The sequence below is a fragment of the Talpa europaea genome (assembly GCF_964194135.1).
Source record: "Talpa europaea genome assembly, chromosome: 7".
Classification (NCBI taxonomy): domain Eukaryota; kingdom Metazoa; phylum Chordata; class Mammalia; order Eulipotyphla; family Talpidae; genus Talpa; species Talpa europaea.
This window is the reverse complement of record NC_140074.1, coordinates 134,835,492-134,858,628: the sequence shown is the minus strand read 5'-3', so window position 1 is coordinate 134,858,628 and position 23,137 is coordinate 134,835,492. Positions and strand designations below refer to the sequence as shown.

The 23,137-nt window shown below is 56.2% G+C and overlaps 1 protein-coding gene across 1 annotated transcript; it reads right to left on the bottom strand.

Annotated features, from left to right (window-relative positions):
• Positions 1-12,105: 12,105 nt before the first annotated feature.
• Positions 12,106-22,763, bottom strand: AFMID (arylformamidase; the record flags this gene model as incomplete). Its single annotated transcript, XM_084238095.1, has 11 exons — positions 12,106-12,138; positions 15,017-15,121; positions 15,264-15,405; positions 15,478-15,556; positions 15,784-15,881; positions 16,085-16,157; positions 16,245-16,330; positions 18,559-18,607; positions 18,687-18,791; positions 21,424-21,514; positions 22,524-22,763. 11 exons carry the CDS (start codon positions 22,761-22,763, stop codon positions 12,106-12,108), a joined length of 1,101 nt encoding a protein of 366 aa, XP_084094221.1.
• Positions 22,764-23,137: the final 374 nt, after the last annotated feature.

Below are 23,137 nucleotides of genomic sequence, written 5' to 3'. Positions count from 1 at the left end.
CACCAAAGGGAAGGTGGCTGGGACCTGAGGGTGGACTTAAGCAGCCAGGTTGGGTATAAAAACCAGACACGTGGGCCTTGGGGTCTCTCACTCTCTTGCTCGCCTCCTGGCTTCACGGCTCCTGGCTTCACGGAGCTCGGGTCGGGCGCGGGGGTCGCCCCGGGGCCCGGGAGCTCCCGTGGCCTCACCCGTTCCGGGGTGCAGGCGCAGTCCCAGCCAGGTTGGGTATAAAAACCAGACACTTGGGCCTTGGGGTCACTCACTCTCTTGCTCGCCTCCTGGCTTCACGGCTCCTGGCTTGCAGCCAGTTCTCGGAGCGCCATTTTGGGATTCCTGATCGGTGGATAGGGTAGGACGCATTTAAAACTTTGTCTCCCACTTTTCTCCCTGAGTTGTACATTTCCTCATTTGCCCTTCCCTTGTAAATAAACCTTTTATTAACCTTTCGTGTGTGCCTGCAGTAGAGTATTGATAAGTCCTTTAAGCGCACGGGTGAGGACCCACAGTCAGGCAACCCGTTTTGTATCGGGGCTGCCCTATAACACTGGTACTTTTGCTTTCATGAGCTAGATTTCTGAAAGTGAATTCTAGGCAGACTGTGCCTTTAAAACATTAACACCTGGGCCTCCCTGGTGGCGCAGTGGTTGAGCGCTGGGTTGCAAGGCTGCCCGCAGCCTCTGCAGTGCCAGTTCGATCCCCGGCCGCCGGCAAGGGTCCCACCAAAAAAAAAAAAAAACACCTATGGGGGCCTCCCTGGTGGTGCAAGGGAGGGGTTAAGTCTCAGCACTATCAAGCTATGTGCTGCAGCAAGAGTTTGATCCCAGGCCAGGGAGTGACCTACACTGTGTAGCAGACCTCTCCTGTCTCCCGGCTGCTGTCTCCTGGCTGCTCCCCTTCAACAGTGGATTTCAGTAGATCTGCCTGTTCTGCTCCCCACTCCATCTCAGGTGAATCCTCTCACCCGCCCCCACACCTCTGGCCTACACCCCAGATCTTGTATGCATAACTAAAATAAATACTTAAAAAAAAACTTTAAAAAAATTGAACACCTGGTGTTCAATTATTTTGCAAAAAGATACAGCTGAACCTACCTACTGGCCAGTTTACTTCCCAGCACTAGATATTTACCTTTTTGCAAATGTGTATTTTTTGGCATCCTTATCTACTGAGTCATTTCTGTTTTCTTATCAGTTTTTTTGCAATTCATAGAAATGATCCTCATCCATCTGTGATGTATTGCAACTTACCAATTTAACAAATGAGAACATTGAGGTCTGTGCAGTGTAAGTGATGCCCACAGATCTCACTTGTTGAATCTCTGCAGATTTAACACGAGGCCTGTCCGCCTCCCACCAGGGATCCTCCAGAAGGTGAGAAACAAGTTGTTGTTTGTAACAGTGTGGTCCCCAGGAAAAGGGGAGGTTCCAGGTCCCCCACTCATGGCGGAGCTGACCAGGGAAGAAGAGAAGGTGGAGGGGAGACTGAGGGAGGAAGGAAGCAGGATGGCAAGCCAGGAGACCTGGACGAGGCACGTGGAGAGAGAGACATGTGAAGAAGCTGCAGTTGCTTCTTGGTCCTGGAACGGTTGAAACAGGCATGGATGAGACCTGCGGGTGGGGCTAACAACGGCAGCTTTTATGTTGACTTTGCTCCTTTTGTCCCGTACATGCTGGGCCCCTTCTGCCCCTTCCTGTGGGCCCCCGCGGGGAGGTGCCTTAGGCTGTGGCAGGCTTTCGGGCCTCAGTGGCCCTAATTTGGGCCAACAGTGTTTGGCTGGACATTTGCCCATGAGTGGTAGGTAACTTCGGGGGCTTGATTTGGAAACTATTCTTTGTCCTTTTTTTGTTGCACACTAATTAAAGTTCTTTTCCATTAAAGGTCTTACACACTAGAGTATGTTTGCCTTGATGCAGCAGGTGGCAGAACATATTTAGAGCAGGCAGATTTGGGAGTTCTGGGGTGCCCTATAACAGCTTAAGTTTACAGCAAACTATAAACCGGCTAAGAGAACGCCCTGGGGGGGGGTGGTGGGCGAGGCACTTCTGTCCCTCACGGGGCACACCACCTCCCTGTCCCCCGACCTGTTCACCAACCCCAAGCCCTCCCAACTTCCCCCTTTACCATCTTGTGGTGGTTTCACAGGCGTGGCTGGTTAAATCGGTGACCACAGGGGTTAGCAGCAGCTCCAGCCCCTCCCCCTGCCCGGAGGTTGATGACTGGGGCTGAGGCTCTAAGGTTCTGATCAAGGCTTGGCCTTGTCAGCTGTCAATGAAAGACAGCCTGTAGCGGAGGGAGAGTCACGCTTGGGCGCAGCTGCTGCTTCAGTTGCTAGAGTCCTCGAAGAACAGCCTCTGACCTCAGCCGCTGGCCGTCGCCTGTGCTGTATGGCCAGTCGCCAGGCTGGGCTCCCAGACGCTCTGATGGCCGCAAACCCTCCCGACGAGGCCGCCTGCCCCTGCGCCCCGCCGTGTGCACGTGGTGACTTACGAAGGCATTTGGGGAAATGAAAGAATCTCTGCAAAATGTTCACTCACCAAACTTCTGATGGTGTCTAGGGGCGTTTCCTCTCGGGTGGAGTCAAACTGCGGAGCCTTCCAGGCCCTTTGCCACCCAGGCAGGTTCTGGCCCAAGGGTTCTGGCCGCCTGGCTTTGGCCTGGGAATGTCTGCTTTAATCTTTGACGTCAATGACTTCCGTTTAACTGTCGAGAAGGAACCAGCTGCTCGGCCAAAGCATAAATAAAAAGTCGCCTTCTCAAAAACACAAACGGCTAAATTGCCAGCAAAGCGAGTTCGCCCCAATGCCCAGAGGAACCGCCCCACGCGCGCGCCAAAGCGAGAGGAGCTGCTTATATAGGCAGCAGGGGGGCGGGGCTGTTCTGACCGAGCTCATTGGAGGAGAGCAGGCGGTGCCGGCGTCTCATTGGCTGGACTGCGGTGCTTCTCATTGGTGGAGCTGTTGCTAGGCGGGGCAACGCTTCCTCCAGTTGAAGTGCAAGGGGCGCGGCTTCCTCTTGGGACTGGCCTGTGGGCGGGAACATGCAAATGAGGCGGGTGGTTCCGCGAGCGCCCTCTAGGGGTCGCCCCGCGGCGAGGCCCCTGAGGTTTCCCTATTTAATTTCCAGCCTCCCTGGGGCCTCCCCGCGCGCCCTCACCTAGGACCCCGCACCCCGGGGCAGGGACACCCCGCCTCGCTAGGACAGAAGGCGCCCTTCTCACTCCAGAGACCGCGAGGCCAGGAACCAGGGGAAAGAGCAGCTGCTGCTTACACAGAGGCAAAGCTGCATTTTTATGGGGACTCCCTGGAGTTTCAGAGTAGGCTGTGCCTGTGCGGGCGGGGTGAGAAAGGATGCTTGGGGTGAAAAAAGGATGCTTGGGGTGAGAGAAAGGATGCTCGCGTCTGTGAGGGCCTGGAGTGCGCACACCTGAGCTGCAGGCCCAGCTGGGGCAGTCCCCTATTTATTTAGAGCCGGGTTCAGAGAAGGTGAGGGGTGCTGTCCTCATCGGCTTGTCAGCTAGGGCGGTGGCAGGGCTGTTGCCTGGGGGGCTCCGCTGTTCCCCCACTCGAAGCACATGAGCTCATCCTGACATCTGCCCGCTGTTTGCAGCAGACACCTACTTCCGGTGTGTCCCTGGCCCCAGGACTCGCCCCCCAGTGAGAGGCGCCTGCCTGGCCTGACACCTGGCTGGTGGGCAGGAGCTCTGGGCACCGAGACAGTAGCCCTGAGGACAGGGAGGGCTGGGGTCCCAGAGGCAGTGTTATAGGGCAGCCCCGATACTGAACGGGTTCCTGGCTGTGGGTCCTCACCCGCGCGCTTAAAAGGGACTTATGAATACTCCACTGCAGACACACACAAAAGGTTCATAAAAGGTTTATTTACAAGGGAAAAGGAAATAAGGAAAATGGACAACTCAGGGAGAAAATAGGGAAATAAAGTCTTTAATGCGTCCTACCCGATCCGCCAACCTGGAAACCCAAAGGCACTCTCCGAGCTGGCCGGAGCTGCGAGCTGGCGGGGAGCCAAAATGGGGGGACCCCCCAAAGCCCACGTGTCTGCCTTTATACCTACCTGGCTGCTGAACCCCACCCTCAGGTCCCAGCTACCTTCCCTTTGGTGGGGATGGGATGTGGAGTTCCCAGTGTCTTTGGCTTTGGCCTGGGGTGGGGGTGGAGTCCACAAAGCCTGTATGGAATTAGCTTTAGGACAGCCTTTTCCCCCTAACAGCAGCACATTCTGATCAAGCAAACAAAATGGATTTAAGATCTTAAAATGTGAATGCTGGACACTACCTCCCAGGCCATCTCTCTGTTAGGGGGAAAGGATGTCCTAAAGCTAATTCCATACAGGACCCACCCAGATCCTCCTCCATTCGACAGCACCACGTCAATACTGTGAAACAAAACTCGTGAAATAAGGTCTCTCCCTCACCCAAACCTCTGGCTTACTCCCCAGGAGGAAACGGTCGCATACAGGCTTCCAGATGTGTGTGTGTGTCCTGTCTGGCGTCTAACATTGGGTGAGGCCGGACGCCTGGGGGCGGAAGAATTCACCAGAGGCAGAGTGGAGGAAGTGAAACACCCTGCGAGAGAGCAGGGGCCAGGCGGGAGGTACAAGCCTGTGCAGGAACTGTTGTAGAGCAACCCCGATACAAAACGGGGTGCCTGACTGTGGGGCCTCACCCGCGCGCTTAAAAGGACTTATCAATGCTCTACTGCAGGCGCACGTGAAAGGTTAATAAAAAAGGTTTATTTACAAGGGAAGGGGAAATGAGGAAATGTACAGCTCAGGGAGAAAAGTGGGAGACAAAGTTTTAAATGAGTCTTACCCGACCCACCGATCTGGAAACCCAAAATGGCACCCTGAGAGTTGGCCGCCAGCCAGGAGCCATGAAGCAGGGAGGCGAGCGATAGCGAGCCCCCCAAGGCCCACGTGTTTGGTTTTTTTTTTGTGTCATGTTTTATGTGGCAGCTCCTGCCTCCATGCTTGGCAATGCCACTGTTGCCACCATTGATCGCCAGTAATTGAATGAAATAAAGAGTGGCTGTACTGTGGATGATCACAAATAGAGTACGTAAGACCCTCTTCCCCTGTGCACTGGACTGGTCAGCCAATGACGGGTAAGATCAGGAACAGACCTTCGGTTTGTGACTCCTGACGACCTAAGACAGGCGCAGTCCCCGAGGGGATTTATAAGTGTCCCCCCTTTTAACTTTATGGAAAATGACCGCTAGAAGACAATAGCATTGAGTTTCAATAACCTGCTCAATTTGCTGAGGTCACACTCGCTCCTCAATAATAAGTGTTAGCTCTATTAAACTATTACTGTAAAACTAGTTTGACTGCTTACGGAAAATGCATTAGGAATCTGGTGGGTGTGGGGAGCCTACAATAATGGAATTAGGTTGTGCTGTATAAACAGTGATAGTAATAACAAAAATATGTAGGTTGACATAGATCCTAAGTACAGGGGAATTCTGAATAATTGGGTCAATGGGTAAGCTAGGGCTAATTACAAAAGCCAAAAGGTCATGACCAGTGTAGAGAAAAATGGGACCTCTTGCAGAGGTCTCGGTCAGTACCTGATTTATCGGCGCTTGGGATCAGAATCTAGATTTAGTGCATATTGTCTTCGTTATGTAATGATTTGGTGTATGATTAACCACATAATGTACAATGTCTATGAAAATGTATAAAAAGAGCATGATGCTTTCAATAAATTTGCACTCAGATTTTCACTCTCCCTTGAGTGTGTCTGTGTGTCATTCTTTCTTGTCCCTCGCCATAATTCCTTCGACCACCTTTTGCTCGTTCTCACTCAATTCCTGAGAATGTCTCGATCTCCCGCCACCACTGGGCTGGTCCGCGGCAGTTTTATTTATTTGTTTATACAAGCACTGGGTACAGTCAGAAGCGCGAGAGGGTGAGAGAATTCACCAGAGCCAGAGCGGGGAGCAGAGCAGGCAGAAGGACCCAAGTACACTGCTGAGGGGAGCAGCGGGCGGCAGGAGAGGTCTGCGCACCATGTGGGACCCTCCCCCGGTGGCCAGGGAGCAGCCGGGGATCGAACCAGCGCTGCAGAGGCAGCGGGCAGCTTCGCAACACAGCGCCCAACCGCTGCGCCACCGGGGAGGCCCCACGTGTTTGGTTTTTATACCCAACCTGGCTGCCCAACTCCACCCTCAGGTCCCAGCCACCCTCCCTTTGGTGGTGATGGGATTTGTCTTTCCCAATGTCCTGATGGCTTTAGTCTGGAGTGGGGGTGGGGTCCACAAAGCCTGTATGGGATTAGCTCAGGACATCATTTCCCCCTAACAGAAGGACTTGGGACTCCCTCTTATACCTGCTCTCGTGGGCTTTTCATGACTGGGGGAGTCAGCCTCTGCGGGTTGCTCTCTGCTGGGACATCAGGTTTGGGGGGCTTTCCCCACAGGAGGTGTCCTGTCTGGTTCTGCTTGTTCTGTTTCCACATTCCTGGACTCTTGATAGGCCCGCAGCAGTCATGTGGCGGCCAAGTTCCCATGGCAACACTATCTCTCTCCCTTTCTTATCTACTTTGTGTCTCCAGCATTGTTAGCTGAGCAACATGCAGAGACTAGGTTTTAACTCTGTTAAATGATGACATCCTGGCATGTAAGCGTGCGCAGTGTAGTCCCCCCCCGCCTGCTGTAAGGAAGGATGGAGGGGCGCTAGAAAGGAGGCAGGACGAGGACCCAGAGAAGCAGCTGAAGGAGAAGCAGACAGCTGGGGAGAAGACGGCTGGAGGGGGCATGGGGTGCAGAGACGTGAGGAAGCCACGCTGGCTGCTCGGCCTGCGACATGCCGAGACACTTGAAACAGACGTGGGTGAGGACTGGGGGAGGCTGACAATGGCTGCCTTTGTCTTGAATTTGCACACTAATCGCACACTAATCGCACACTGATTGTATTTAAGTTCTTTTCTACTGAAGGTTTACACACTAGAGTATGTTGTATCTTGATGTGGTAGATGGCAGAACCTATTTAGAGCAGGCAGGTTTGGGGGTCCTGGGGTGCCCCTCATTCTGCTCTGTAACAAGAGCACATCTCAGGGGCCTCCCTGGTGGCCAGGCGGAAGGACTAACATTGGGTTGGCGTCTAACATTGGGGGACGCTGGAGGCGTGGGGGTGGAAGAAGGTTGATGACATTGTCATCAATCTAACCACAGCCTCTGCAGCATGTGTTTGATCCGCAGCCAGGGAGCTACCCACATGGTGCAGCAGACCTCTCCTGCCTCCCCGCTGCTCCCCTCAGCAGTGTGTTTCAGTCAGTCTGCCTGTTTTGCTCCCCGCTCTGTCTCTGGTGAATCCTCTCCCCCGTCCCCTGTACCTCTAGCTGTACCCCAGCTCTTGTATGCATAAAGAAATAAAAACACACTGCTGAGGGGAGCAGACGGGAGACAGGAGAGGTCTTTGCGCCATGTGGGTAGCTCCCTGGCCGGGGGTAGCACTCGTGCTGCAGTGGCTGCGGATAGTGTCATAGTGCTGAGACTTAACCCCTTGAGCCACCAGGGAGCCCCAGATAAAAATGAATCTTAAAAAAAAAAAAAAGAGGAAACTCTTGAGCAATTCTGTGAAACAGCAAGGGAAAAACAGGCCAGCTGAACAGAGAACCTCCGGGAGGGAAGGCGAGGGGCGGGGTTCTCAGGGTCAAGGTGGAAAAAGAAAGCCCCCTCTCTCTGCCGCCCCGGGAGTTGGCCTCCCACACTGCGAGCTCCCAGCTTTTTGGTCTTCATCTTGTTATAGGACAGCCCCGATACTGAACGGGTGCCTGGCTGTGGGTCCTCACCCGCGCGCTTACAAGGGACTTATGAATACTCCACGGCAGGACACACAAAAGGTTCATAAAAGGTTTATTGACAAGGGAAAAGGAAATAAGGAAAATGGACAACTCAGGGAGAAAATAGGGAAATAAAGTCTTTCATGTGTCCTACCCGATCCGCCGACCTGGAAACCCAAAGTCACTCTCAGCGCTGGCCGGACGCTGCGAGCAGGCGGGGAGCCAAAATGGGGGACCCCCCCAAAGCCCACGTGTCTGCCTTTATACCCACCTGGCTACTGAACCCCACCCTCAGGTCCCAGCCACCTTCCCTTGGGTGGGGATGGGATGTGGAGTTCCCAGTGTCTTTGGCTTTGGCCTGGGGTGGGGGTGGAGTCCACGAAGCCTTTGTGGAATGAGCTTTAGGACAGCCTTTTCCCCCTGACAATCTGAGAATCTGAAATAGCGAGCCCTGTTTTCAGTGGTGTCTCTTCATTGGAAAGGGAAAGGGGATTTTCCTTTTGTCCTTGTCACTTTTCTGCTGCGTGGCTAGCATTCCTGCTACTGCTTGGGGGGCAGGTTATACGCCAGAGACTTAACCTCGCTGGTCGTCTCCCTCCAGCCCTTTCTTCTGAGTTTGTTTTTGTCTCTTGACTTTGTGATGTGATTTTTTTTTCTGGCAGAAGTTTTAGATTGTTGAGGGATCCTTTTGAGACCCAGGGCAAGTTAGGGTAATTAGGCAGTTTTAGGGACACTGCAGGAGGGGACCTCGGAGAATTGAGGAAGGCTTCAGAGATAAGGGCAGCAAGAGGAGTGTAACTAATTCCACCTGGAAAAACAAACATCCCAGAACCAAGGAATACACTGTTAACAAGGGCCTTGGTTTCCTTCAGGTGGTAAAGGGAGGCAGAAATTGGAGAAATGGAGAGTGGTTTAATTGATGGACAACTTAGAAGGGCAGCTGTTTAACTTCAATGCAGATGCTCCTCTGAGGACTGGGCCATAAAGATAAAGAAGTAACAAATGGGGAAAGAGAAAGCTGTTAGATAAGGAATGTGAAGATCCCCGCTCAGTAGCAAATTAAGTGAAACGGCCAAGAACTAACCCATCACAGAGAGACGGGTGGAGCTGTAGGATAATGAGGGAAAGCAGGTCTACATTCCCTGGGACACTGACTCCACTTTGGCTTCCTGGCCCCTCCCAGGCCGGTTCTACCGGCCCGGGTGTCCCACTTTATTTCTGTTCCTTTTCTCCTCAATAAACTTTTTCTTTCTCTAAACAAACCTGCCTCTTCTCGCTTGCTGGCCTGAGCGTCTGCGAAGTTCCTGCTGCGGTTTCGTGAGACACCAACCCGTGGGGTCTCGTGGCTGGGACTCAGCGCTGCCCCTGCAGCCTGGGATCCGTTCCTGGCTCAGCGACTAGGCCTGACAATTCCGGTATCACTTTCTACCACTTTTTCTTTCTGGTTTTTGTTTTCCAGTTTAGGTGGTTCTTTGTTTTTTAAAAGATTTATTTATTTATGCATACAAGAGCTGGGGTGCAGGCCAGAGATGCGGGGGATGAGAGGATTCACCAGAGAAGAGTGGGGAGCAGAACAGGCAGGTTGACTGAGATCCGCTGCGGAGGGGAGCAGCGGGGAGACAGGAGAGGGCTGCTGCGCCGTGGGTAGCTCCCTGGCCAGCCAGGGGATCAAACTCCTGCTGCAGTGGCTGCGGATTGCTTCGTAGGTTGTAGGTTGTCTCTTACCCTTGTGCCACCAGGGAGGCCCCAGTTCTTTGTTTCTGCCATACCTGGAAGGCTTGTTCTAGTGGGATTAACAAACAATGGTCCTTGAAGATTGCTCTGGTTTGGAGTTTAAGTCGCAGTCTTGGCCCCTCAGAAGCAGGCCTGCGGCAGGCGCCCACAGGGCTTAAGCTTGTCCAGCCGTTGCCCACCCCCCACTCCCCCAACACACAGGTCCTCAGCTGTCAGCTCTGCGCTTTGAAATACACCTTTATCACCCACTGACTGGCCTGGTGTGGGGGACCTGCTCTTGCCTCGCTTCAGCCCGGGGTGGTGAGGGGGGGTGGTGTCTGCCTGCCTGTCCCTTCTCTGGTCAGAAGAGCCTATGGGTGAACATGGAGACCCAGGGCTGCTAGTGTTAGGGGGAGAGGATGTCCTGAGCTAATTCCATTCAGGCTTTGTGGACCCCACCCCCACTCCTGACCACAGCCGTCAGGACATTGGGAAAGACAAATCCCATCGTCACCAGAGGGGAGGTTGCTGGAACGTAAGGGTGGGGTTAAGCAGCCAGGTTTGGTATAAAACCAGACACGTGGGCTTTGGGGGGGTTCCCTTTTGGCTCCCCGCCAGCGCTCGGCCAGCTCTTGGAGTGCCATTGGGTTCCCAGGTCCGCGGATCGGGTAGGACGCAGTAAAGACTTTATTTCCCTCTTTTCGCCCTGAGTTGTCCATTTCCTCATTTGCCCTTCCCTTGTAAATAAGCCTGTTATGAACCTTGTGTGCGCCTGCAGTGGAGTATTCATAAGTCCCTCTGAAGCGCGCAGGTGAGGACCCACAGCCAGGCACCCCGTTCTATATCGGGGCTGCTCCGTAACACTAGCAAGAGTCTGGGAACAACAGGGAGGCAGGAGGGGAAATCTGGCTCCAGGGAGAAATGGACAAGTAGCTTCAAGAGCACCCCGGCTGCCCACCCTGCTCCCCGAAATGAGAGAGTTTTACAGGACTCCCAGACCTCATGGAAAACTCCCAATGCGCGGAAGAGCCAAGGGCCAGGGAGGGGAAGGGGCACTAAAGGTCCGAGGCAGGCCTGACCCCCCAGCCCCGGTGTCCAGGGGACCGCCTGCCAGCAGGCTGGGGCAAAGCCACCGCAGGAGGAACCCCCAGGAGAGCCACGGAGACCAGGCTGGGGGTGAAGGGGGTGGCGGGGCAGGGAGCTGGGGCAGGCGGCGCCAGAATCCCGCTCCCCTGCTCATGGCAGCACCTGATGGGGTCAGCCCTGCAGCTACAGGGTCTGCGCCCCCCCGGGGGCTCGCAGAACGGAGGGGCAGCTGGAGGGGCGCCTTCCAGCCGCTTTGTCCTCTAGACCCGGTGGCTGCTGACCCTCAGTCCTGCACATTATGACTTAAAGTAATTTTTTATTTTCCCCTTGTAAGTAAAAACCGCAAGGCCGGGATGCGCCATCCTCAGCAACCCTCTCTCCTTTCCCCGGGTTTCACCTTGGCCCACCTGCCCCATCGCTCCCACATTCCACTCCTCCTCCTCCACACGCAGGTTACACACTCACACACACACGACCTCTCTGTGCGTATGTTTTACCTGAACCGCCCAAGAGTAACGGGAAGGCCCTACGCCTCTCACCCCCAGCGGCCTTCCCGCTCCCGGCCTCAGCACAGCCGTCAAAATCAGCACCTTACACGGATGTTGCCTGTTACAGGCGATCAGATGTTTCGCTGGCATCCCATTAAAGTGCTGATGGTGATACAACTTCCCATCAGCACAAGGGAAGTTCAAGTTGCCACCATTTCACCCTGCGGGTTAACCGCTGGGACCAGGTTCCTTCCAGCCTTTTTTCCTGTCTTTAGGTCTCCAGGGCTACTAGATCACCCCATGCAGGTGTCCGTGCTTCCTTGTTAAACTGTCCTTTTCACAATCCGAGGGAGCAATCCTCAAAGGGGCGGGGGGGGGGGGCATGGAGGGACAGCCGGCAGCTGTGAGCTGTCTGCCTCACAGGGATTCGTCACAAATAATGAGTCCAAATGTTAAGCACGTGACGTGCTCACAAGTCCACCTGCAAAATCTAGAGTGGATTCTACGAGAGCATTCTTATTTGCCTGCACCCTGAAAGGGCTTTGACCATTTTAATACCTCATATACACAGTTCATTTAGACACTCAGTACATTCTGATCCCGAAAGATAGAAAGAACCAGATAAAGCCAACTCCACTTCCCTCCCCAGAGGGAGACGCGGTCTCTGTACCCCCACCCACTGACTCGCAAGTATAGACGGTCTCCGTGAGCACCTCTCGTCGGTATATTGTATCCTCCAGCACCTTATCTTTTGTAGTGTGACCATATGTCTAGGTTTCCCCAGTGGTGAAGGCAGGTCTCTTCCTGATGGCTCTTACGTACTTTTTCCCAAGAAATAGATGGTTCAGCTCTTTCCTATTTCGGCCATAATCAAGGATTCTTAACTGGGGAAAGAGGCGGCAGCGTGGGGTAGGTGGTGAGCTCCGTGCGAGGAACAGCACGCAGCTGGGGGGCTGGGATGGGGTGCGGTCAGGCTGCCGGGAGCCACTCAGTCAGGGTGCCACTGCTGGGGCTCAGGTGCCATCAGAACTCCTGGAAGATTGTGTCCAAAATCATCTGTAGCAGGAAGAAAAGACAAGAAAAGCCCAGCATTGGAGAGGCCCTGCGAGGCTCTCGGGAGGGACTGGCGGGGAGGAACAGGCTGCGATAGTGATGGTGCCGTGGAAATTAACGTGCCCAGGAGTTCTCCTTGGAAATGTCCCAACACGGCTTAGAGCCTCGGGGATTCGCTCTGGCTGCCTGCTGGGCCTCGCTGCCCCAGAGCCCCGGCTGGCTTCACATGGTTAAAGAGCTGGAAAATGTCACTCGTTCATACGTGGAAAATAAAGAAACAAAGCAAAGGAACAGACAAAACTAAAGCAAACCCTTGAAATCTGATGGGGGGAGGTTGAGATCCCTTGGAAAGTGGGGGGCAGGGATGGCGAACCCATGGACTATGGTGAAGGATTATGGGACTGGGGTGTTGGATGTGCCATGGTAGCAGCATCTGGGGGTGTGAATGTATGTACCTAAATGTGTACATAGGGGTCTCCCCGGTGGTGCAGCGGTAGAGCGCTGGGTTGCGAAGCTGCCCGCGGCCTCTGTGGCGCCGGTTCGATCCCCGGCTGCTCCCCGGCCACCGGAGGAGGGTCCCACATGGCGCGCAGACCTCCCCTGCCGCCCGCTGCTCCCCTCAGCAGTGTACTTCGGTCTTTCTGCCTGCTCTGCTCCCCGCTCTGGCTCTGGTGAATTCTCTCACCCTCCCGTGCTTCTGACTGTACCCAGTGCTTGTATAAGCAAAATAAATAAATAAATAAATAAATAAATAAAACATGCCTCTATTAAAAAAAAAAAAGTCCACAGGCATTTAAAAAAAAAATAATAAATGTGTACATAGACCCATATACAGTGCTGTAAGCCAACGGTAGCTCAATAAAAAATAATAAAAAATATTTTTAAAAAGAAAAAACTCATAAGTATTATTGTGTGACATGTAAAAATGATCTCAAATACTAATTTCAGCATCCATAAGTATAGCTTTATTGTCACACAGCCACGTTCATTCATTCGTGAATTGTCTAAGGTGAGTTTTGCTCCAGATGGCAGAGTTGGGGAGCTGTGTCTGGCTGTGCAGTCATATGGCCCCTCAGAACCTAAAACATTGACTTCTTAGGTTTTTCAAGAGATGGCATATATGGGTGATTGCTTTTCTCCCCGGTTAAAAAAGTAACAAATGGCCATAGCTAAACAAGGTGGAAATGGGTTTTAAAAACACACTTGTTGGGCCTCCCTTATGGCGCAAGGGGTTAAGTCTCAGCACTGTGAAGCTGTCCGCAGCCACTGCAGCGTGAGTTCGATCGCTGGCCAGGGAGCAGCCCACATGGTGAGGCAGACCTCTCCTGTCTCCCCGCTGCTCCCCTCAGCAGTGTGTTTCAGTCAATCTGCCTGTTCTGCTCCCCACTCTGTCTCTGGTGACTCCTCTCACCCCCACACCTCTGGCCTGCACCCCAGCTCTTGTGTGCATAAATGAATAAATCTTTGAAAAAAAACAAAACAAAACAAAACAAACACACTTGTTAATATCTGGAAAATTGCTCTGTCACAGGCTCAGCCCAGCTGGCTGCCTTAGGAAACCAGGGCCTCCGTGTCAATGGTTTCTCCTGCATCTGCTCTCACACCTGAATCTGATACCGCATAACGCATTTTCATAAACTTCATTTTGTTACTTGGTCATATCATCATTTAACCTCCTTGGGCATTCAAGGTGCTCCCAAGTTTTTAACATTAATAAAGCTGCAAAGACCGTCTTGGTGTGTTTCTTTGATTACCCTTAAGACAAACACCAAGGGCCTCCCCTGGTGGCGCAGCGGTTGAGCTGCCCGCAGCCTCTGCAGCACCGGTTCGATCCCCGGCTGCTCCCCGGCCACCGGGTGAGGGTCCCGCATGGCGCGCAGACCTCCCCTGCCGCCCGCGGCTCCCCTCAGCAGTGTCCTTCGGTCCTTCTGCCTGCTCTGCTCCCCGCTCTGGCTCTGGTGAATTCTCTCACCCTCCCGTGCTTCTGACTGTACCCAGTGCTTGTGTAAATAAATAAATAAATCTTTAAAAAAAAAAAAAAAAAGACAAAACACCAAGCAGCAGAATTGCTAGATCAGTGGATTTGGATCTGAAATGTCAACCAGACTGTGCTCCCCAAACACGGGGCCAGCGTGTACTTCCCCTTCCTTGCCCCTCCCCCACACCAGCACGAGGGCTTTTCTGGGGTGAAGGTGGATGGTCACATTTCTCTGATTACTACTACAGCTGGATTTCCCCATGTTTACTGGCTATTTCTATTTCTTTTAATTTCTCTCTTATTCTCTGTCCACTTTTTTCTATTTATTTCTGTCCTTTTTTTTTTTTTTTTTAAGATTTATTTATTTATTGATTTATCCAAGCCCTGGGTACAGTCAGAAGCGCGGGAGGGTGAGAGAATCCACCAGAGCCAGAGCGGGGAGCAGAGCAGGCAGAAGGACCGAAGGTCACTGCTGAGGGGAGCAGCGGGCGGCAGGAGAGGTCTGCGCGCCATGTGGGACCCTCCTCCGGTGACTGGGGAGCAGCCAGGGATCGAACCAGCGCTGCAGAGGCTGCGGGCAGCTTCGCAACCCAGCGCTCAACCGCTGCGCCACCGGGGAGGCCCTATTTCTGTTCTTAAAGAGAAGAACTCATTGATTTGAGTGAGCTCTTTATGTAGTAAGGATATCACCAGGCAGGTGACGGTTGAATGCTAGAAAAGGCCCCCTGAGTGGCAGCTGATGAAAAAGCGAAACTAACCAAGTGCACACTTTTCCCAGAAAAAAACCAGAAACGACAATCTCCCAAGTCGTGGCAAATATTTTCCCCAAATTACCCTCTGACTTTTCAAGGCGTCTCCACCTTGCAACTGTAACCGCGCAGGTGAGGGAAGGGAAGGGCGAACCTGCGTGAGCACGTAGTCCGTCTGCGTTAGGTTCCAAATGATTTCAAAGTGATCCACGTCGTGGATCTCCACAAACAAGGCTTTCCAGCCCCTCCGGTGCAGCAGCTGGCGGGGGAGGCAAGAGGAGGCGCGGCTGCAGGCCAGCCTGTGTCTGTATCCGCGCCTGGCGTCCACTGGGTGAATGAAGAGGCAGATCATGAGACCTGGGGGCCCGCAACCTCCAGCCCGAGGCGGGCGCTGGGGCTACCTGATAGAACTCCCTGGACTGCCGGTGGAACTCGGGGGAGTCGTGCTGGCCGACAAGCACCAGGATGCGGAGGGCCGGGTCTCCCGGTGGCACCGGGGACGCCTCCAGGAGCCGCTGCGGGCTGTTCCTCCGGGCATCCTCCCTGGTGTGGGGCAGGCGAGTCAGGATGGAGGGAGCCTTGGCCCCTGGCCTGGGGGGCGGGGAGGGGACTCACAGGGTCATCCCGAGAGCATCGTTCTCAGAGGTGTGCAGGACCGGCTCCAGGTCGTAGAGCCCGCTCACCAGGAAGAGGCCTGGGAAGGGGAAGAGCAGGTAGCCAGCGCCCCCCACCCCTCGGGCAGGCACCAGGCAGGGCAAGGTGGAGCAGGCCCAGCCTCCGGGGCCAGAGAAGGAGCAAAGAAGCTTTGCCTCTAGGGTTCCCAGCTCCCAGGTCGGGCTGCTCATGGCTGCTGGGATTTCCAGCAGCTGGTGCAAACCCACAAAGACGGGGGGGTGGGGGGACTGTGGTTCCCACAGAAACCTTTGATGTTGGGGGTGACCCCGTGCTTGGTCCAGTCAGCCAGGAGCATCATGGAGACCAGGTGGGCCCCAGCTGAGTGTCCACACAGGTAAACACCCCTGAATGGATCAGAGCAGAAAGCGGGATTTGCGCTCAGTCTCCCAAAAGGCGTCAGGCCAGGACCAGGGAGTCCCAAGTCGCCTGGTACATCACAGGCCAGTGGAGGCGGACTGGCTTCCTCCACGGGCTCAGTCCACCGTCCTCCCCCAGCACCGTCCTCCCCCTGGCACCGTTGACACGGGGAAGCTGCAGCGATGCCCACTTGTTGGACGGAAACCGCTCCTGGACAAAGACAATGCTCCGGGCCGCCTGGTCCACCATCAAGTCCAGGGTGCCTGTGGGACACACGGCCGGGTCAGGGCCCTCAGCGTGCTTTCCCCTAGAGCCCCCTGGCCCTCGACCCGCCAGACCACGCTCCTTACCTCTGGGGGCAATGTCGTAGCCCACGATCACCACGGCCACGCCCCGAGCCGTGAGCGGCTGGACCATGAAGGCAGACTGGTCTTTACTGCAGAGAGACGAGGACACGACCAGAGAGGCAGCCTGGCCGCTGGCCGCCCCAGAGCCCTGTCCACCAGAGGCCACGTTGCTGGCCCCCGCGCGTGGGGAGGAAGGCGGCTCGCCCCTTGCCACGTCATGTGCTGCCGTGGGGCTCTGGGGCCTTGCCTTCACCTCTAAGTGGGTTTCTCGCCTAGAATAGATGTTGTGTCTCTCTCTGGGATGCTGCTCTGGGGAGCTGAGGAGGCCAGAGAGCTTTGCACGGTGAAGGTAAAGGTGCGTAAATGTACCTGCCGAGGTGAAGGTGCACAAACCTATCACAAGCAACACTTTGGTAAGATCTAGGGAATGTCCTGGAAGGTCCCAACCGCCCTCTGCTTATCTCAGGCCAGCCGCCCCGTTTGCCCAGGGCTCTCTTTCATTACTGAAAGCCATAAAAAGGTTTCCTGGGCAACGCCCCAGCCGGTTGGTCCCTGTGGCCTTGCTTCTGAACAGAGAGCAAACTAAACATGACCTTCAGCCATGACCTTCAGCCATGCCCCCGCCCAATGCCCCCAAACCCTAACCCCCAGTTCCAGTGGAAGCGACTTTCTTGGAATTACGTCCATGCAGATGTAATGAAGAATCTTGAGATGAGATGGCCTGGATTTAGGATGACCCCTAAGCCTAAGGGCGGCGACGTCACGAGAGACAGGAGAGGACACCGCACACAGAAGCGAACTGAGAGTGGACAGAGTTTGGGGGCAGGCGCAGCGGTCAGCTCCAAGGCCATCTCGAGCGTGTGCGGCCCGCTCTCCCACGGGGCAAACAGGAGCGAAAATCAGCAAGTGGGACGACAGAGAATAGGCAGGAAGCCTGCTGCCCAGGGAGGAGGCCTGTGCGCCTGACGGTGGATTAGCATCCAACATACGTCTGAAGAGTTCGTGCTCCTCCACAACAGACGATAACCAACCACCTCGTTCAGAGGCTCTGAGCAGACCCTTCCCTGTAGAAGACGCGCAGATGGTGCCAGGCAAGGTCCCAGACCACTCGCCACCAGGGAAACGCCAGCCTGGGCCACACCCACCGCGCCTGGCCAGAGACCGGCTCTGTCAGAGCCATGAGCCAGGGGGTGCTGGAGAGGATGTGGGAGAGAAGGGCCTCTGCACCCGCTGGTGGGAATGGAAACTGGTCCCTCTGGAAAGCAGAAGATTCCTCCAGAGACCAGGAGCAGAACTGGGCCTGAGGAGGCCAGAGAGCTCCCTGGTGGCGCAGGGGCTAAAGACAGCGCTAACAAGCTATCGGCAGCCTCTGCAGCACAGTTCATACCAGGCCGGCCAGGGAGCTACCCACAGGGTGCAGCAGACCTCTCCTGTCTCCCCGCTGCTCCCCTCAGCAGTGTGTTTCAGTAAATCTGCCTGTTCTGCTCCCCACTCTATCTCTGGTGAATCCTCTCACCCCTGTACCTCTGGCCTGCACCCCAACTCTTGGATGCATAAATAAATAAATCTTAAAAAAAAAAAATGCTCCAGCTGCCCACTCCGGAGCACTGATTTGAAGACTACAGAGCACAAATTTGAAAAGGCAGCTGCTCCCCTAATCACCACGGCGATGTTTACAACAGCCAAGACCGGTCCACAGCCCACGTGCTCTTTGACAAATGAGTGGATAAAGACATGGCGTGTGTGTGTGTGTGTGTGTGTGCATACATAAATACATATATATATTTTTTTCCCTGTGGAACACCACTCAACTCTAAACAAAGGTGACAACTGTCATTTGGAGAACACGGGTGGCCCTGAGGGCCTGGGCTAAGGGAGACACTCATGTATGGAAGACAGAGAAGCAAAGCAAATGAACCCACAAAATGAAACAAAAATGAACTCGCACATGCAGAGAACAGGCTGGTGATCACGGCGGGGGGCGGGGGCCAGGGGGTCCGTTGAAAGGTGGAAACTAGACGAGGGGTGTCATCACTTCTCGGCATGTACACGTGTCACACGTAGACACACAAAGACCAAGTGGGGAGGTCGCTGAGATTGGGGTGTCGGGGCCACAAGCCAAGGGATCCTGAAGCCCCCAGAAGAGCAGCGTCCCCCGGAGTCTGGGGAGCCCCCGGCTCCCTGGGATGGGGAGACCATCAGCTTCACATGGGAGCCCCCGGTGCCCCTGGGCGTGACGCTGGGCATAGCAGCCCTGGAAAGGAGCAGACAGGTACAGTGCTCCCCCCTTCCCTCCACCCACCCAACTCCCCCTCACCTGCCGCTCTGCCAGTATCCTCCGTGAAAAAACACCAGGAGCGGGTAGGCTGTGAGGCAGAACAGGGGTGAGTGCAGGGGAGCGGGCAGGTGTGGGCGAGCCCCCCAAACCCCCCGAGTCCCCCTCACCCTCAGACTCTTCCTCAGGAAGGTAGATGTCCAGCTTCTCCCCTTCCCTGGCTCCGTAGGGGACACTCAGAAGGCTCCTCCTGGTGGCCCGGGCCCTCTCGGTGGCTGTGTCGGAAACAGACAGGTCGCTGTCAGGACGGCCCCCCACAGTCTGTTCATTTCTGGGGGATATCTTTCTGCTGAAAGCCCCTTGGGTGACCAGCCAAGTCCACCGCCAGTCCCGCCCAGGAGAGATGGCGGCCCGTCCTCCTGCTGACCTGCCGGGCTGCAGGGGCCACGACCTGTGGCTCCTACGCCAGCCTGGGGCCCCAGCAGGCACCTTGGGGTGCAAGACGAGGTCATTAGCATGGGCCTCTGGTCCAATATGACTAGTGCTCTTACAAAAAGAACACCCCCAGACACACACACACACGCACACAGAGTTATGCTGGCACCAGACAGTGAACTACCAGAGGTCAGGGCACAACCTGGACAGGCCCTTGCCCAGCACGTGACGGGGGAGCACAGCCCTGCAGACACCTTGATGTTGGACTTGCAGCTTCCAGAACTGTCAGAGAATAAATTCCTGCTATGTAAGCCCGAGGCCCGAGGCCCCTTATTCCTGCAGCCATGGCAAAGGGCAAAGCAGCCCTTGGGCGCACAGCCGGCACCCTGCTGGCCATGCGGAGGGTCAGGGCAGGTGCGGCGAATGCGCCCCAAGGCTCTGCCTTGCAGTCCTTGCAGTCGGGCATGACGGTCTCGAGGACAGGCAGGCCGTGGCGCACACCTGCCTGGTCTGCGGGAGGGGCTGTTGCTCTAACACCGCGACCGCTTGGGCGGGTGGCCTGTGAGGCACATCACATCAAGAATAAAGCCTGCTGTCTCTCCTGCTTTTGTGGAAAGGTTTTCTGGGGCAGCAGGAGACGTTGTCATTATTTTTGCTTTATGGTCCTTTGCCATCTTCTGCCAGTTTGATTCCCAAGGGCGCCTCTGAGTCCATGGTCCGCCAGAGCCGGCACCGAGGAGGCCTGGGTACGCCCCCAGGGGTCTCACGTGACACCCACGGACTGGTCAGGCTGCCCAGCTCTGACCCAGAAGCTCAGCTCCCAGATGGGCGCTCTGCTCCGTCCCCAGCTGAGTGAGCTTGGGGTGACCTCACCTCAGGAAGCAGGAGCCAGGCTGGGGGGAGGTGGAGGGGGCACAACACGGGGAGGAGGACCCAGGCTCTGAAATGACTGTCATGGCTGCAGACTTGTCCTCCCCCAAGTCCCAGGTTGAGTCCCAAGCCTAACGTGATGGCTTGGGGGTGGTCGGGTTTAGATGCAGTTGTAGACGGAGAGCCTCACAGGTGGGCTGGGGCGGGATCAGCCGTCGCGTAAGAGGCCTCGCTCTATCCTCTCCACTGCTTCTCAGCCGGGGCAGCTGTGTGTTGGCAAATCCACAAGCCACAAAAAGGGATGTAAGAGGGAAGCCGTTGGCTGCGCCTGACCTTGGACTTTCCAGCCTTGGCAACTGTGAGAATAAAGTCCTGATGACTACGCTGTCCATCTACGGCATCTTGTCAAGCCCCCCAGAGCAGACTAATACAAATACAAATGCCATTTTAATGTGATATTTAAAAAAAATCAAAATTAATGCCATAAAAGCCCCTGATGAACAAAATACAAACACTGTCAGCGGAGGCGGGTCCCAACCGCGCGCAGAGCTCCTTTCCTCACCTGGTCCCGACCGGGCCCCGACCCCGCTACCTGGCCCTGCTCTTTATCTATGAGGGTGGTTAGTGGCGCCGGCACCACCTCTGGGCCAATGGGAGAGAGGGCAGGGGAGGGGCGAATGTGAAGCTCGGGCTGGCCACAGGGCAGATGGAAGGCAACTGCTTCGGAGGGCATCTGAGGACATGCGCCCGATCCCCAAAGTCCAGTGTCTTAGGCCTCACTCCTTCCCCTGGCATCAGCTCGTCCCTCTCTAGATTGAAATTGACAAGCAGGTCTTCTAGAAGCTCGTGCAGCCTTGGCTGTCCCAACAGCATTGATTCTAACAGCCCGCTGGGATACTGCAGTGTTTACTGAGCAAACAGAGGCACACGCGGCCGGGCGCTGGCACGGCAGGGATGCCCACCAGGCCACTAGCCACATCTGTCGGGCCAGGGACGGTAGCGAAACCTGCCGAAACAGCCCCCGCTGGGCCACGTCATTGTAGAGACATACCTGCCCCGGGAGTTCCACTCACTCTGCGGAAACAAAGCAGATTTGCCAACATGCAGTTTCCCGAGCGAGCGGCGAGGCCGGCCTCTGTCCCTGGCCCCCACACCCTCTCAGAGCTGGATCCCCCAGCGCCGTGCAACACCGGCAGGCGTTCAGCTCACACACGGGAGACACAGGACAGAAATGGCAATGAACGCCAAGACTTCTAGTTCACCGGTTGCCACGCCGTGGGAATACAATAAATCACTAAATAAAGTGTCATGGCTTTTTCATCAATAGTAAAGTCCCGCCCTCAGCAGCCAAGGGGGAGGAGGCCTTCTGTTGTCTACTCCACCACCCGTGACTTTGCACCCCGAGGGCCCGGGCATGGTTGGCCGAGCAGGAGAAACAAGGAGGCCTCAGTCTCTCGTGCCTTCTGCCATCTGGCAGCCAGGGCTCCTGGCACCCGGCCTGGGCAGAGGAGGCGCGCACAGAGCCTGGGGTTGGGGACATCTCTGGACAGCTGGACATGCCGCGTGCTAAAGTCCACCCACGTGGCCGCTGTCCCCCAGTACCTTGGACTCCTTTCTGTGTGTAGGTCCTCAAGGTCTCCTCTGCGCCGCGCCTGACAGCCCAGCGGCTGGGGCTGTACTGCTTCTCCAGCTCCTGCGGGGACAAGCACCAGGCTCCGGGAGGCATTTGTTTCAACACAGGGCACCCCCAGTGCGTCCTGGCTGAGGCAACTCTCTGCCTTAGAGCTCCTTCCCTGACATGTCAGCTTCCCCAGGGGCCCTCGGCTTCCTTCAAGCCCCAACCGACTGTTGCCAGCTAAAGAATCAGGTGCCTGGGATACGCTGCTGCAGCACGTGATCTGTGATCCACAGCCCCAGCCCCTGGGGCACATCAGCGACTGTCACACCTTTAACCCACAGAGAGCTCTGAAGCGGGGAGGGGAGATGGGGTCACATAAGGTGTCCTCCCTGGGGGCCGGGAGCTGGGGCAGCCATGGCAGGGATGTGCAGGTGATGCGCAGCTGGCCTTCCTGGAGAGGTCACTGGCTGCCGGACAGAGGGCAAAGTGCAGAGGTGAGGGGGAGGGACAAGGTCAGTTGGGAAATGCTGACTGTCCAGATTACTAACCACAGAGGAGAGCAGGGAAGCTGGGGCCGGAGCGTGGGGCTATCAGGCTGCGGTGTTCAGGCTTAATGCAAAAGCAACACGGACCCGGGTTCGGGAGGAAAAAAAGGCAAAGGAGAAAGGGCGAAGGCTGGCCGGGGCCTCCTGGAGGGTTTGGGTGCTGGAGCCAGATGGGCTAAGAGTCCTGGAAGCTTTAACTGGGGTCACTCACTGACTCCGGGGCTCAGCTCCCTCCGTGGGGGGTGTCAGTAATCAGATGGCCTCACAAGGATAAAGGGCCAGGCAAGTTCATGAAATAAAGCTGCCCCTGCACATGCGGTCACCTCTCTTCCTGCCGCCCAGGGGGCCGGGCATCCACACAGTCCACCGTGGGGACCTTGCGCCATGGGCTGCCCGCCACGGCCACCGCCACGGCACTGGTGACCACGGCACCGCAGCGCAGCAGGACCGGAGTGTCCTCCGATGGCCTGGCCAGTGTGTGGGGGACAGACAGGCACAGACACTCACAGGGTGGCATTTCTTGGGGGTCATTTCCTAACTTTGATCGGATTCTCAGATGTGCCAGGACCACTGGCGAAGGCGCGGGAAAGCCAGCTAGGAAAGGCAACCCGAGCGACAGCCACCAGGGCTGGGGCAGGCTGCTCCTCAGCCGCCAGCCCCGCCCGGCCACATTCTTCAGCCTCGGAAAGCGGAGCAGCGAGGCCTGAAATCCGAGATTCGGGTCGGGGACTCGCCGCAGCTCCGGGGGGTTTACGGCTATTCAGAGCCGGGCCGTGCATTCTCGCGACCCCTAAGCCCCTGGCCCGCAGAGGCCGGGCCGGAGAGGCAGCCGCGGGGAGCCGGCACCCTGGGGCCGCGGGCGGGGATCTGGCGGCTTCGCGATCTCCTTCCAAGAGGTCGCTGTGGCCCCTGAGCCGGCCCGCAGCCCCGGGCCCGCAGCGGCCCACCTACCTCTTTAGGCATCTGCTGCCAGGGAGCCAAGGCCCGGCGGCCGCCGCTGCCCGGGGCCTCCATCCTGCCCCGCCGCGCCCGCGTGGCGCCCGCGCTTTTATGGGAGTGGGTGGTGGGCGGGGCCAAGAGAGGCCCCGCCCCATACCCGCCCAGGCCCCGCCCCGCCCCAGGCCCCGCCCCGCCCCGGGTCCGAGGCCCCGCC